At 44.3% G+C, this 15,340-nt stretch overlaps 1 protein-coding gene across 2 annotated transcripts in view; it reads right to left on the bottom strand.

The window, feature by feature from the left end:
* Window positions 1-15,340, bottom strand: part of COL11A2 (collagen type XI alpha 2 chain) — a 154,186-nt gene that overhangs the window by 30,531 nt on the left and 108,315 nt on the right. For both annotated transcript variants that reach the window (XM_069746316.1, XM_069746315.1), the window contains 9 exons: window positions 12,742-12,786; window positions 12,558-12,611; window positions 11,967-12,074; window positions 11,821-11,874; window positions 11,678-11,731; window positions 10,347-10,391; window positions 9,977-10,030; window positions 9,425-9,469; window positions 9,074-9,127 (listed from right to left, as the gene is read on the bottom strand). In XM_069746316.1, the coding sequence (XP_069602417.1) occupies window positions 9,074-9,127; window positions 9,425-9,469; window positions 9,977-10,030; window positions 10,347-10,391; window positions 11,678-11,731; window positions 11,821-11,874; window positions 11,967-12,074; window positions 12,558-12,611; window positions 12,742-12,786 (513 nt within the window). The remainder of the gene's footprint in view (window positions 1-9,073; window positions 9,128-9,424; window positions 9,470-9,976; window positions 10,031-10,346; window positions 10,392-11,677; window positions 11,732-11,820; window positions 11,875-11,966; window positions 12,075-12,557; window positions 12,612-12,741; window positions 12,787-15,340) is intronic.

The raw sequence follows: 15,340 nt of genomic DNA, 5'->3' as shown, positions 1-15,340 counted from the left end.
CTGATGATGCAGGTAAGTGGCCATGCTAAGCGAGAAGTCGCAGCATGGGCAGCTGACCTAAAAGGCACTGTTGAACGCATATTTGCTGGATTAAAAGCTACATTTGAAAGCACTGCCAGCAGCAAAGCTAAAGTACGATTCTTTAATTGCAAACAAAAAGCTAATGAGGGCGTGAGAGACTTTGCCTTAAACCTGCAGGAAGCCCTTAAATCACTTACACTGGCTGAACCCATTTTTAACACCGGAGCGGATAAACTGCTAAGAGATCAATTTATTGAGGGACTCTACACCCCTTCTCACCGGGGGCATGTGAGCATGCTTGCTTTTAAGAACCCTGAATTGACATTTGCCCAATTAAAGGAGAGCGCTATACGTCTCCAGCTGGCAGAGGCACCTCGGGATCAGGAGCCTGCGCAACCCATGGCAGAGGCTCCTCAACAACAGGGAGTGCCAGTGACATCAGCTATGTCCGGGGCCATTGCTAAGCCCCTGTGGCCCAGTACTAATGAGGCTCTTCAACAAAAGCTTGACTCTTTAACTGATGTTGTTGCTTCAATGGCTAAAACCATGCAGGAGATGAGAGGACCCAAGATGGAGTTGGCAAACCGTAGAGAAGATGTTCCATGGATGAGACCCCGGAGATACCCGACATGGAGAGGACGACCCCGCGACCGCTACCAACCGGATGGACAGCCCATTTGCCGCCGTTGCCAGCAGCCAGGCCACTTTGCACGAGATTGTGATTTAAACGGGAATCCCCTGGGAATGCGGGCCGCTTCGCAGGAATGAACTTTCAAGGCCCAACACCCTGGCACGACAGGTACATCGGAGGACGACCCATTATCCCTATCGTGTTGGACGGAATGCCCCTCAACGCTTTGCTGGACACAGGTTCCCAGATTTCATCTATACCGTATATCGTTTATAAGAGGTACTGGGCTGATGCAGATATTGATAAAGGGCCCTCTGATGTTGAACTAGATATATGGGCCAGTAATGATAAGTTGGTACCGAAACTAGGATTTAGGGAGATGACCATAAAGATTGGTAAAGTAGAATTGAAGAAACAGGGTATAATTGTTGTTGATGTTGACCGGCGGAACTGTGAACCAACTGTATTGATAGGAATGAATGTGTTAGAGAACTGCTTTTCCGAAGTCATTTCTGTCTTACAGCAAATTGCTGAAACTGCCCAATCCTGCCAGCAGAGAGTTCTCCGGAGGGAAATAAAAGTATTGATATTAAGGCAACAGGTAGAAGTTGCAGGTGGAGAAATTGGCAGTGTGAGGGTAAGTGATCCAACGTCTATTGTAATCCCACCAAAAACAGAAATGCTGGTATGGTGTAGAGCAGCCATTGGTACTAAGGGACGAGATTATCAAGCCTTAATAGAACCAGTGTACACCGACAGCAGGCCCACTATACTCACAGCACGAGGGATAGTCGAGGTACACCGGGGACGAGTGCCGGTACGACTTTTGAACTGTGGAGAGAAAGAGGTCACTTTGCCAAGGTATGCTACAATGGCAAAGCTATATACTGTTGACAACAATGCCATCACAACCATTGAGCCCTTAGAACCAACCTGTCAGGTGGAAGGCAACGGCTCAGATGGAGAATTGGAGGATTGGTGCCAACAGCTACACGTGGGCATAAATTCAACACCTACCCATCAAAAACAAGGGGTGTATAGGCTAGTGACGGAATATGAACAAGTCTTCAGTAAACACCCATTGGACTTCGGACGGATAGAAGGGGTAGAACACACAATCCCCACCGGTGACCATCCCCGAATAAAAGAAAGATATAGACCCATACCGCCCGCTCACTATCAATGTGCAAAAGATATGCTGAGGGAGATGAAACAGGCCGGGGTAATAAGAGACAGCTGTAGCCCCTGGGCAGCCTCTCTAGTGATTGTGAAAAAAAAAGACGGAACCATGAGAATGTGCGTAGACTACCGGCAGATTAATAACATCACCCATAAAGACGCCTACCCCTTGCCTAGGATATAAGAGTCCTTGACTGCTTTGAAATCTGCTAATTATTTTTCCACCTTAGACTTAACAAGCGGGTATTGGCAAGTCCCTGTGGCTGAGAGAGATAAGGAAAAGACGGCATTCACCACATCAATGGGTCTAAGTGAATTTAATCGCATGCCGTTCGGACTCTGCAATGCATCCGGTACCTTCCAGCGGCTGATGGAATGCTGCCTCGGACACAAGAACTTCGAGACCGTCCTCCTGTACCTAGATGATGTGATCGCCTACTCAAAGACTTACGAACAACACTTAAAAGACTTGGCAGAAGTGTTCGAAGCCTTATCCAGGTATGGCATGAAAATCAAGCCATCCAAATGTCACCTTCTAAAGCCAAAGGTACAGTACCTGGGACACATCGTGAGTTCGGAGGGAGTAGCACCGGATCCCGAGAAAATAACCGCCATAAGGGATTGGCCGAGACCTACCAGCGCAAAAGAAGTGAGACAATTCCTGGGATTGGTGGGTTACTATCGCAGATTTATAAAAGGATTTACCAAGTTGGCAGCACCCTTGCAAGACGCCTTGGTAGGGCAGACGAAGAAACCTTCAAACCGAAACCCTCCTTTCCAGTGGAACGACGAAAGGGAAGACTCCTTTGAACAACTAAAGAAGGCACTAACCGGAGAAGAGGTTCTGGCATACCCAGATTACCATCAACCTTTCATCCTCTACACCGATGCCAGTAATGTGGGACTAGGAGCGGTGCTGTCACAAAAGCAAGAAGGTCGGGAGAAAGTCATCGCCTTTGCAAGTAGAAAGCTCCAGCCTACTGAAAGAAATCCAGAAAATTATAGCTCCTTCAAATTGGAACTACTGGCAGTAGTTTGGGCTGTGACGGAACGTTTCAAACACTATCTGGCCGCTGCAGAATTTATTGTCTATACTGACAACAATCCGTTGACCCACCTGGACACAGCCAAATTAGGTGCGTTAGAACAACGATGGATAGCCCGGTTATCTAATTACAACTTCAAGATCAAGTATCGAGCAGGTCGCAAGAATGGAAATGCCGATGCCCTATCCCGGATGCCACACTTGAGAGATGTAGAAGAAGAAACGGGGGAGCTTGAAGAAATTGAACTACCAGCCTTCCATCATCCCAAGGCAAAACATCATCAGTCAAGTACCTATCAGAAACAACAAGAAGTGAATTTTAATCCGTTAGCACACCATAGATGGGCTGACATCCAAGACAGCAATCCGGCTGTGAAGTTGGTGAAGGAACTGTTAACTGAGCAAAGTGCATATCCCGATGAGGATGCCCCAGAAGAGACGCATCAACTCTGGAAAGAGAGAGGCAAAATGTTCCTGTATCAAGGGAAGCTCTGTAGAAGGTACACCAATCCGAAAACACATGAATTGGTTTGGCAGATTATCGTGCCTAAACAAGATGTCAAGATGGTCCTCGAAGCTTACCATAATGGTGCTGGTCACTTTGGTTGGAAAAAGTTAGAAGTACTTCTAAGAGAAAGATTTTATTGGGTCGGGATGAGAAAATCAATCGAACAGTGGTGCAGAAATTGTGGCCCGTGCAACCTCAGAAGAAACGATCAAAAGAACCAAAGAGCACCACTGCAGCCCATAATCACCAAACAACCACTTGAACTTGTAGCCATAGACCACGTGAAGTTGATACCAAGCCCGTCCGGCTATGTCTATGCCTTGACCATCGTGGACCATTATTCACGCTTCTTGGTAGTAGTACCCGTAAAAGATCTGACAGCAAAAACAGCAGCCAAAGCGTTCCAAACGTACTTTTGTAGACCCCATGGATATCCGGAACAGGTTCTCACCGACCAAGGTACAGCCTTTGAATCAGAGATCTTCAGAGAATTCTGTAATATGTATGGTTGTAAAAAGATCCGGACGACGGCCTATCATCCACAAACAAACGGCTTATGCGAGAAGATGAACCATATTGTAATAGACCTACTAAAGACTTTACCTGAGACAGAAAGGAATCAATGGCCAGAGAAATTGCCTGACTTGGTGGATCTGTATAATCATGTCCAGGTGAGCTCCACCAACTGCACCCCAGCTTATCTTATGCGTGCAAGACCCGGCCAATTACCAATCGATCTAGAAATGGGAATTCTGAAACCAGACGCAGAAGTTCAAGACTCCAATTGGGATATCATACAGCAAAAGCAGTATCGCCAAGTGCAAGAGAGTGTGGAAAGAAGCCTTCAGCAAACTAGAGAAAGACAAGAGCGAACTTTCAACCAGAATGCTCTAGCGACCCCATTAAGACCGGGTGACCAAGTGCTCAAGAGAAATTGTCGAACCAATAAACTAGACAATCAGTGGGAAGCCATACCCTACACAGTTTTACCAACAAGAATGGATAATCCTAAAATGTGTCTCATTAGCAAAAACGGAGGCTTAACATCTGTACTAGTGTCAAGAGACAATCTTAAATTATGTCCGGAAGCATTGAAAGAGCCAGACGTTGTCCAGCCAGAACCAGAAGTTATTCAACCCATACAGGTTCAACCAGTAAAGGAAAAAGAAGAGGAAATGTATCACACGCGTTTGATACCGTGCCGCACAAGAGGTTGGTACACAAAATGAGAATGCTTGGTCTGGGGGAACATGTGTGTAAATGGGTTAGTAACTGGCTTAGTGATAGAAAGCAGAGGGTGGTTATAAATGGTATAGTCTCTAACTGGGTCGCTGTGACCAGTGGGGTACCGCAGGGGTCAGTATTGGGACCTGTTCTCTTCAACATATTCATTAATGATCTGGTAAAAGGTTTACACAGTAAAATATCGATATTTGCAGATGATACAAAACTATGTAAAGCAGTTAATACAAGAGAAGATAGTATTCTGCTACAGATGGATCTGGATAAGTTGGAAACTTGGGCTGAAAGGTGGCAGATGAGGTTTAACAATGATAAATGTAAGGTTATACACATGGGAAGAGGGAATCAATATCACCATTACACACTGAACGGGAAACCACTGGGTAAATCTGACAGGGAGAAGGACTTGGGGATCCTAGTTAATGATAAACTTACCTGGAGCAGCCAGTGCCAGGCAGCAGCTGCCAAGGCAAACAGGATCATGGGGTGCATTAAAAGAGGTCTGGATACACATGATGAGAGCATTATACTGCCTCTGTACAAATCCCTAGTTAGACCGCACATGGAGTACTGTGTCCAGTTTTGGGCACCGGTGCTCAGGAAGGATATAATGGAACTTGAGAGAGTACAAAGGAGGGCAACAAAATTAATAAAGGGGATGGGAGAACTACAATACCCAGATAGATTAGCGAAATTAGGATTATTTAGTCTAGAAAAAAGACGACTGAGGGGCGATCTAATAACCATGTATAAGTATATAAGGGGACAATACAAATATCTCGCTGAGGATCTGTTTATACCAAGGAAGGTGACGGGCACAAGGGGGCATTCTTTGCGTCTGGAGGAGAGAAGGTTTTTCCACCAACATAGAAGAGGATTCTTTACTGTTAGGGCAGTGAGAATCTGGAATTGCTTGCCTGAGGAGGTGGTGATGGCAAACTCAGTCGAGGGGTTCAAGAGAGGCCTGGATGTCTTCCTGGAGCAGAACAATATTGTATCATACAATTATTAGGTTCTGTAGAAGGACGTAGATCTGGGTATTTATTATGATGGAATATAGGCTGAACTGGATGGACAAATGTCTTTTTTCGGCCTTACTAACTATGTTACTATGTTACTATGTTACCTGTATAGGAGACTTTCCCAAAACCCTACTAACATACCATGGTGCAGTAGTGGTTCCCATGGTGGCCTTTTACCCAACACCGAACCCAATACCAGAAGTCCCAAGACAGGAAGAGGCTGACCCCGTACTACGGGAGGTTCCAGGCCAGGAAGAACAGATTCCTGATCAGAGTAATCCCATTCACGGTGGACTTGCCAACTCCATAGTTATGGAATTATCTTTAGCAGAGCGGGCAGATACTACATCCGCAGTAGACAGTAGTACACCACATGAAGAGACACCGCTATTACGTAGATCACAGCGTAGTACCCAGGGTCAATTACCGGCCAGGTATGCAGATTACCAACTATAAAGCTCATAATGTGAATTGTATATATGTTATGCCGTATATAGTTAAACAGAAAATGTAGTATAGTCATTGTTATCAGTCTGCAACGTTTAAGCCCAGTGCCTACAGAGACTTGTCTGTATGAACTTCTTGCATATTCTTGAACTTGTTATCAGCCCGGAGGCACTAAATCAAAGCTCCGTAAAGACTGCTTTTTGAACTTTGCTTTTTGCTCTTTTTGAACTTTCTTTAGACTTTATATTGACAACTCCGTTGGAAAAATGGAACTAAATTCCTGGACACAAAGTGCAGTGCCTTTCCTAGTACCTTCAAGGATAGGACTGTATTAATAGACGCTATTTGAAGTGACTTTTTACAGAACTCTATTTTTGTTTCCTTGAGTGGTTTTTGTAACTTTTCATTTTTAAGACTCTGTACATATTAATTGTTATTTCAAAATGTTATCGTCCCACAGTCCCGGAGTACTGTTCTTAACTAAGGGGGAATGTGGCACCCCTAGGGGTATTTGCCACAAAAATAGTTACTGACACTAAATACAAATATTAAGATAGCAAAACTGCACTACCACCTCCGGCCAGAAGGGGGAGCTCCAGAGACTCCCCTTGATCCATTCTGGTCTGAGAGAAGAAATGGCAGTTGGGCTAAGGAGCTGATAGTGAGAGGTCATACAGCTGAATTTCTAACAGCCCTATGACGGTTTCCAGGCCCAAATCACCGGCCTGAGGAGAAGAGGGACAGAGAAAAAGGACATTGTGAGAACCGGGTAGCATTAATCACTACCCAGAACAGGCGCAAAGACGGATACCGGATCCGTGGCTGTATTCGTTATATATAATACAGCAACTGGAAAAACGTGAGGTGATATCAGCTTCACTAGGGCCGGACGCAGCAACAGACACAGAGTTCAGCGGTACTCCCGGAGGGGGTAAACCGATAAAAGGACTCGGGTTGCCCGTCGAACCAGGACCCGGAGGGGACAGATTGGGCCGGCAGCCAGTTCACATACAGCAGCAGGGCCACACAGAAACTGCGTACAATAAGAGGCAAAGACCCCGGCAGGGTCAAAGTAACTCAGAGTTCCCATACAGACTCCGGTGACAGGACTGGTTGTAAATCCCTTTATGTTGAAGTAAACTGGTTAAACGTTTCAGTGCCTCAGTCTTTCATTTGGATAATAGCCATCTATCCAGGATCGGGATCATCACCGCTGGGAGAACCTGCTGCTGATCAAGTAAGTGCCTGTTCCCTCATGATACCCCTTATACTGTGCATTGCCTGAGGCCACAGCACCGGGTCAAGCCACCCGTGACATCCCCCTCAAGAGACAGACCGCATTGGTCCGGTGCTGGGTACCCCGGTCTCCTGGGCGTCACATATACATAATAAAAACAAGTACAATAATCTTAAACAATACAAGTCATAACTGGTACAGGAGGAATGAGGACCCTGCCCGTGAGGGCTCACAATCTACAAGGGATGGGTGAGAATACAGTAGGTGAGGGTAGAGCTGGTCGTGCAGCGGTTTGTTGGTGCAATATAAGCATTGCAGCTTCTTCTCCTGGTTGTAGCCATTTTGTAGTCTGATTGTGTAGTCTCGACCGCCCCTCAAACTGGATCAGAGATGGGATGGGGGAGGTAGGTCCGCTTCTTCTCCTGGTTGTAGCCACATTGTAACCTGGTTGTGTAGCCTGGACCGCCCCACGCAGTGGATTAGAGGCTGGATGGGGGAGGCATGCTTCTTCTCCTGGTTATAGTCACATTGCAGTCTGGTTGTGTAGTCTGGACCGCCCCTCACAGTGGATCAGAGGCTGGATGGGGGAGGTCCGCATCTTCTCCTGGTTGTAGCCACATTGCAGTCTGGTTGTGTAGTCTGAACTGCCCCTTACAGTGGATCAGAGGCTTAATGGGGGAGGTCCACTTCTTTTCCTGATTATAGTCACATTGTAGTCTGGTTGTGTAGTCTGGACCGCCCCACGCAGTGGATTAGAGGACAGATAGGGGAGGTCCACTTCTCCTCCTGGTGGTAGCCACATTGTAGTCTGGTTGTGTAGTCTGGACTGCCCCACATAGTGGATCAGAGGATGGATGGGGAAGGTCGACTTATCCTCCTGGTTGTAGCCACATTGTAGTCCGGGTGTGTGTTCTGGACCGCCCCACACAGTGGATCAGAGGACGGATGGGGGAGGTCCACTTGTTTTCTTGGTTATAGTCACATAGTAGTCTGGTTGTGTAGTCTGGACCGCCCCACACAGTAGATCAGAGGACGGATGGGGGAGGTCCACTTGTTTTCTTGGTTATAGTCACATTGTAGTCTGGTTGTGTAGTCTGGACCGCCCCACACAGTAGATCAGAGGACGGATGGGGGAGGTCCACTTGTTTTCTTGGTTATAGCCACATTGTAGTCTGGTTGTGTAGTCTGGACCGCCCCACACAGTGGATCAGAGGACGGATGGGGGAGGTCCACTTGTTTTCTTGGTTATAGTCACATTGTAGTATGGTTGTGTAGTCTGGACCGCCCGTCGCAGTGGATTAGAGGTGGGATGGGGAGGTCCAGACAACAAAACCAGACTACTGTGCAGCTGGGATTACACACATTCCAGATAAAACCAGCCACTCACACCCTATGAATTAGTTGTATCTAGACAAGGCTGCTGACACTAAAGATTTCGGGTAAAGTATTCATATTCTATCCCTGCCCTATTTGGCTTGATTGACATCTGTAAAGACAAGAAACCTCAATACAAGCTGCGGCCAAAAAACTAAACAGTTTGGATTTTTTTGTCAATATTTAGATGCAGTCTCACAACTCGACACGACAATCTTCATATCACACAACCACAGTCACCGTGTTCCCATAGGATTATACAAAATGTACTGGCATCTTATTACTCGATCCCATTAACAATGCAGAAAATTTACAGCTCATCGACCACGGTGCCAAGATGGCATAAAGAATTGAAACGTGTACTCACAGGAGGTCCTTTAGGCCCAGGGAACCCATTAGATCCTTGTGGTCCAGGAAGACCCTGGAAAATAAGAAGCCCACTTAGAGGAAACTCAGAAAAGAAGAAAGTGGTAAAATATAAAAAATGTGAAATAAGTAACATGAAAAATAAATGAGATTACAATGAACGAATTAAAAAAACTAAGATGGTGTCAAGAATGAAGAGTAAGAATCAAATGGTAGTATAGAGAAATGCAGAAACATGGAGTGTAGGATGGATGTAGACGAGTTAACACAAGAAACGGCCACTGACGAGAACTATGACATCGGTTAATAACATTGATTATGAAGATTATGTTGATTTGATATCTGGACTTACTCTCTCTCCCGATGGGCCAGAAGGACCGTCTCCTCCAGATGTTCCCTAAGGGAGGGAAGAAAATAAGTGAAACAATCTATAATGTCTTATGGCGGAGCAGGCACATATATAATGTTTCTGGGATGGAGATTACTGACATACGACTATCACTACGTGCTGTGTAACATGCGGTGACACTGGTTTGGGGAGAACAGTAATTATCCTAGATGTGCGGGATTTAGGCCTCCACTTCAGCGGCTGCTCATCTGCACTTTTTAGCACCATCTACACAATCCAAAATGGATGCCCTCATGAAAGACCTAACTACACAATACTTGTGTCTAAATATTTAGGTTATTTGCTTCATCATTGGGTCTTGGCTCGTTACTTTGTCAGTTTCTCATCATTTTCTGTTCCATGATTGAACACTAAGCTGATTAATCCATACAATATCACAGGTCTCTCCCCAGCATTGTATCAGCTCATAATAATAAAATATACGACATCTACTCTAAAGGCTGAAGCTTCACCAGGAAAGAGACGAAAAAAGAGACAGAAGGTTCATTGTACAACCTTTGGTCCTGATTTCCCTGTGGCTCCTCGGGGGCCTCTTTGACCTCTTGGACCCTGGAAAAAGAATCAGATTATTATTAAATATAGAAAATATACAATGCATTTCATTAACAGATTACTGTCCTCCCGTCATGTCCACACTTTGTACAGACATTGTGCAGGAGTCGCTTAGTCTAAGATATTACGGCTTGATCAGGATCAGACATTGCTTATAATATCCTAATGTATAGAAAGTCACGGGGCAAAGATCAGGATGATGACAGTGTCAGGTTCAGCTGGTATAATAAACTAAACAGCTGCTAATTACAGTATTTGCTGAAATAGAAAAAAGTAAAAAAATGGAGACAAAATTATTTAGGAAATCACTTACAGAGGGTCCTCTCTCTCCCCTAGGGCCTGATTTTCCAGAAAGACCCTGAAAAATAAAAATAATTTTAATTCTATAAGGAATAAAAAAACAACATCATAATATAGTAATAAAACATGATAACAGTTCTGTAGTAACATTGAAATATATTTTCACGTAAAGTTTTGCACTTCAACATAATTTTGTGCTTTTAATATTAATAGCTAAAAACTCTATTGTGATTTAATTTTTTTAACATATCACGCCGGAGCTTAGTTATTGCTATCAAACTCCAAATTGTTTGCATGAACATAACATTCAGACCGCCTGCTGTCACCACTAGAGGGAGCTGAAGATCTTACTGCATACATTGATGATAGGACAGTATGCAATAAGCTCCCTCTAGTGGTGGCTGCAAACAATCTGAATCTTTGAAATCTATGTCTATAGAGAGGATTCAGAAAAACTGAGATCCAACCACTATTAAAAAAATGCAATAAAATGTAATTAGTCTACAAATTAAAAGTAAAAATCTGATAATAATAAAAGCCAGAGAACCTAAAACAAAGCTGCCATAAATTTTTAGTAGAGGCCATTTACATTGGACACTTAAAGTCGCAATTTCCAATTTACTGAAGAGTATAATAGAAGATCAAGGATGAGCAATTATCATAGGAAAATGTACATTTACAATATAATTGCTGCCTTTTGAGCACTGAGCCGCCAAAATGCAACAATGAAGTTCCACGTCCGGCGAGTAAAATTAAGTAACTTTTTGAACAGCAAATACCAAAGATTTTTCTTTTCTCCATCTGTGACGGGGCGGCTGCACATCTTATGTTGGTAATGTATGTGTATGAGTACTGTGATACCAATAACGGCATAATCTAATTCATGTAAATTGTTGTGGTCTAAAACCATCCGCACTTTCATCATCTTTCTTACTAAGATGGGGACTAACCAGTGAGGAGGCCGCAGTCTATAATGGAGGGTGAATGGAGTCCGCACTGAGCATGCGTCTTGATCTCCGTTCACCTTCAGGGGCAGCCATTGACGCTGCCATATAACTCTATGGCATTCTGCCCTACGCCCGTATTCTGGGATGACAGGATAACTATGGGAGTTCCTTAATTCTGAATATATGGATCCACTCGGCACAACCATTTCTCTGCTATGTGATTTCTTCTAGAAGTAACGCAGACATTGATATTGGCAGAGATCAGAAAAACTCATCCTGCACAAACGCAGAACATGGGGGATACAATGAGACCCCGACTGTGCCGCATAGGTGATATACCAGCCCCCCAGCACTTTATGGGGTGGGTGTTATCAGATTAACAGGTCATGTCCCATACCCGCGCTCCCTTCTCTCCGTTGGCCCCTGGGAATCCGGGGAAGCCGAGGGATCCCTGTAACGATAGAAGGTAAAATAGACGATGAGTCCGTGCCATGTTCCTGGGCTCAGCGTGCACGTTATGTCCTGTGTAACCCTCTTCACCTTCGTCCCCTGTCGTCCAGGATATCCGGGCAGGCCTGGGACACCAAGTTTACCCTGGAACAAACCAAACAATGTATGTTTAATGGCAGCCCAAGTATTAATCGCTAATCAATAACTAACACACACCAGACACAACCACATCTCACCTTCTCACCAATCAATCCAAGGGGTCCAGGGTCACCAGGAGGGCCAGATCTTCCCTTTGAACCCTCAGGTCCATCTTCTCCTCTTGACCCAGGAACTCCAAATTCACCCTAAAGAGAAATAAGAATAAATATTGTGCAAACAGCAGCGCGAATATCCAGCACACAGAGAGTAGATGTCTACACGATCAGTGGTTGACCAGGGCTTGGATATCGGGAGCTGCAGTACCTAAGAACGGCCACTAGGCAATGTAAGGAGCTGTGCTGTGTCATCTCCATACACTGCTCACACCCAGCCGCCATCAGACCTAATATCAGCTAATGGGGGGTGCTGAGCATCAGACCCCACCGATCTAATAGAGATGACCTAAAGAACAATCATAGTCCTGGACAAGCGCTAAATCCAATAAAACTAAACAGATTGTTCTGAAAAGCTGAAGATTTGGGAGGATCAGATGTAAAACCATCCAGCAGATGGGTATTTGGCCAGGAGAGGCCGACTGTTAGCAGAGGAAGGATCTTGTCACCAACACGAGGAGAACTAATAGGATTAGTACAGAGATTTACAGTATATCCCGAGAGATGGCGCCTCACCTTGTCACCCTTCACACCAAAGTCGCCTTTGAATCCAGGGAAACCGTCTTCACCCTATAAAAATAAAGAATATATGTGGTTGTGAAGGTATACAAATGGGTCGTAGCTGAGGAATGGTACGAAGAGAGCGGTATACTGGTCAGTGCGCAGGTGGTGGAGCCTACAAATCACGATCATTCTTTACCTTTTCTCCCTTGTGTCCTTTCAGACCCCTGATTCCATCAACTCCCTATAAAAATAAAGACAAAGGAATAAGCAAAAATTCAGAAACATTCATATGGAAAAGGTCCACTGTTCTCTACCCTCTGCCTGTACTATATGTACTGTACTGCTCTCCACATGCACTGATCTCCACCTTTACAGCATGTACTATACCTCTGTCTACCTGCACTACATGTACTGAACCTCTGTCTACCTGCACTACATGTACTATACCTCTGTCTCCCTGCACAACATGTACTGAACCTCTGTCTACCTGCACTACATGTACTATACCACTGTCTCCCTGCACAACATGTACTATACCACTGTCTACCTGTACTACATGTACTATACCTCTGTCTACTGGTACTACATGTACTATACCTCTGTCTACTGGTACTACATGTACTGAACCTCTGTCTCCCTGCACAACATGTACTGAACCTCTGTCTACCTGCACTACATGTACTATACCTCTGTCTCCCTGCACAACATGTACTATACCTCTGTCTACCTGTACTACATGTACTATACCTCTACCTACCTGCACTATATGTGCTATACCTCTGTCTACCTGCACTACATGTACTATACCTCTACCTACCTGCACTATATGTACTATACCTCTGTCTACCTGCACTACATGTACTATACCTCTGTCTACCTGCACAACATGTACTATACCTCTACCTACCTGCACTATATGTACTATACCTCTGTCTACCTGCACTACATGTACTATACCTCTGTCTACCTGCACAACATGTACTATACCTCTGTCTCCCTGCACAACATGTACTATACCTCTGTCTCCCTGCACAACATGTACTATACCTCTGTCTCCCTGCACAACATGTACTGAACCTCTGTCTACCTGCACTACATGTACTATACCTCTACCTGTACTACATGTACTATACCTATGTCTATTTGTACTACATGTACTATACCTCTGTCTACCTGCACTACATGTACTATACCTCTGTCTACCTGTACTATATGTACTGTACCTCTGTCTACCTGTACTATATGTACTATACCTCTGTCTACCTGCACTATATGTACTATACCTCTGTCTCCCTGCACAACATGTACTGAACCTCTGTCTACCTGCACTACATGTACTATACCTCTACCTGTACTACATGTACTATACCTATGTCTATTTGTACTACATGTACTATACCTCTGTCTACCTGCACTACATGTACTATACCTCTGTCTACCTGTACTATATGTACTATACCTCTGTCTACCTGCACTATATGTACTATACCTCTGTCTACCTGTACTACATGTACTATACCTATGTCTATTTGTACTACATGTACTATACCTCTGTCTACCTGTACTACATGTACTATACCTCTGTCTACCTGTACTACATGTACTATACCTCTGTCTACCTGTACTACATGTACTATACCTCTGTCTACCTGTACTACATGTACTATACCTCTGTCTACCTGTACTACATGTATTGTACCTCTCTCTATAAGTAATGATCTCTATTTGCACTACATATTTTGTACCGATCTTTAACTGTACTGTTTTCTGCCAGTACTACATGTACTATACTGTCCTCCACTGTTCTACATTTAATGTACTGTTCTTCACCTGTACCTCATGTGTTGCACTACTCTCTACCTGTATTACATGGACTGTACTGCTTTCTACACGTACCAGATATACTGTACAGATCTCTGCCTGTATTACATGTACTGTACTGCTCTCTGTACTACGTGTACTCTGCTGCTTTCTACATGTACTGCACTGATCTGTCTGTATTACATGCACAGTACTGGTCTCTGTCTCTACAACAAATACTGTACTGCTGACTACCTGTACTACATTTACTGTACTGCTATTTGACTGTACTACATACACTGTACTGCAGTCTATCTGTACTACATGTACTGTACGGCCCTTTTCCTGTATCTCATGTACTGTACTGCTCTCTGAACTACATGTACTCTGCTGCTCTCTAACTGTACTACTTGCACCACACTGCCCTGTCTGTACTACATGTATTGCAATGCTGCTCTCTACCTGTACTACATGTACTATACTGCTCTGTACCTGTACTACATGTACTATACTGCTCTCTGCCTGTACTACATGTACTATACTGCTCTATACCTGTACTACATGTACTATACTGCTCTCTACCTGTACTACATGTACTATACTGCTCTCTACCTGTACTACATATATTGCAATGCTGCTCTATACCTGTACTACATGTGCAGTACTGATCTCTACCTGCACTACATGTATTGTAATACTGCTCTCTACCTGTATTACATGTATTGTAATACTGCTCTCTACCTGTACTACATGTATTGTAATACTGCTCTCTGCCTGTACTACATGTACTATACTGCTCTCTACCTGTACTACATGTACTATACTGCTCTCTACCTGTACTACATGTATTGCAATGCTGCTCTCTGCCTGTACTACATGTACTGTAATACTGCTCTCTGCCTGTACTCCATGTACTGCTCTCTACCTACACTACATGTATTGTAATACTGTTCTCTGCCTGTACTCCATGTACTGCTCTCTACCTGTACTACATG

Source organism: Ranitomeya imitator, chromosome 2 (genome assembly GCF_032444005.1).
Source record: "Ranitomeya imitator isolate aRanImi1 chromosome 2, aRanImi1.pri, whole genome shotgun sequence".
Taxonomy (NCBI): Eukaryota; Metazoa; Chordata; class Amphibia; order Anura; family Dendrobatidae; genus Ranitomeya; species Ranitomeya imitator.
Note: the sequence above shows the minus strand (reverse complement) of the source record. Positions and strands in the feature narration are given on the sequence as shown.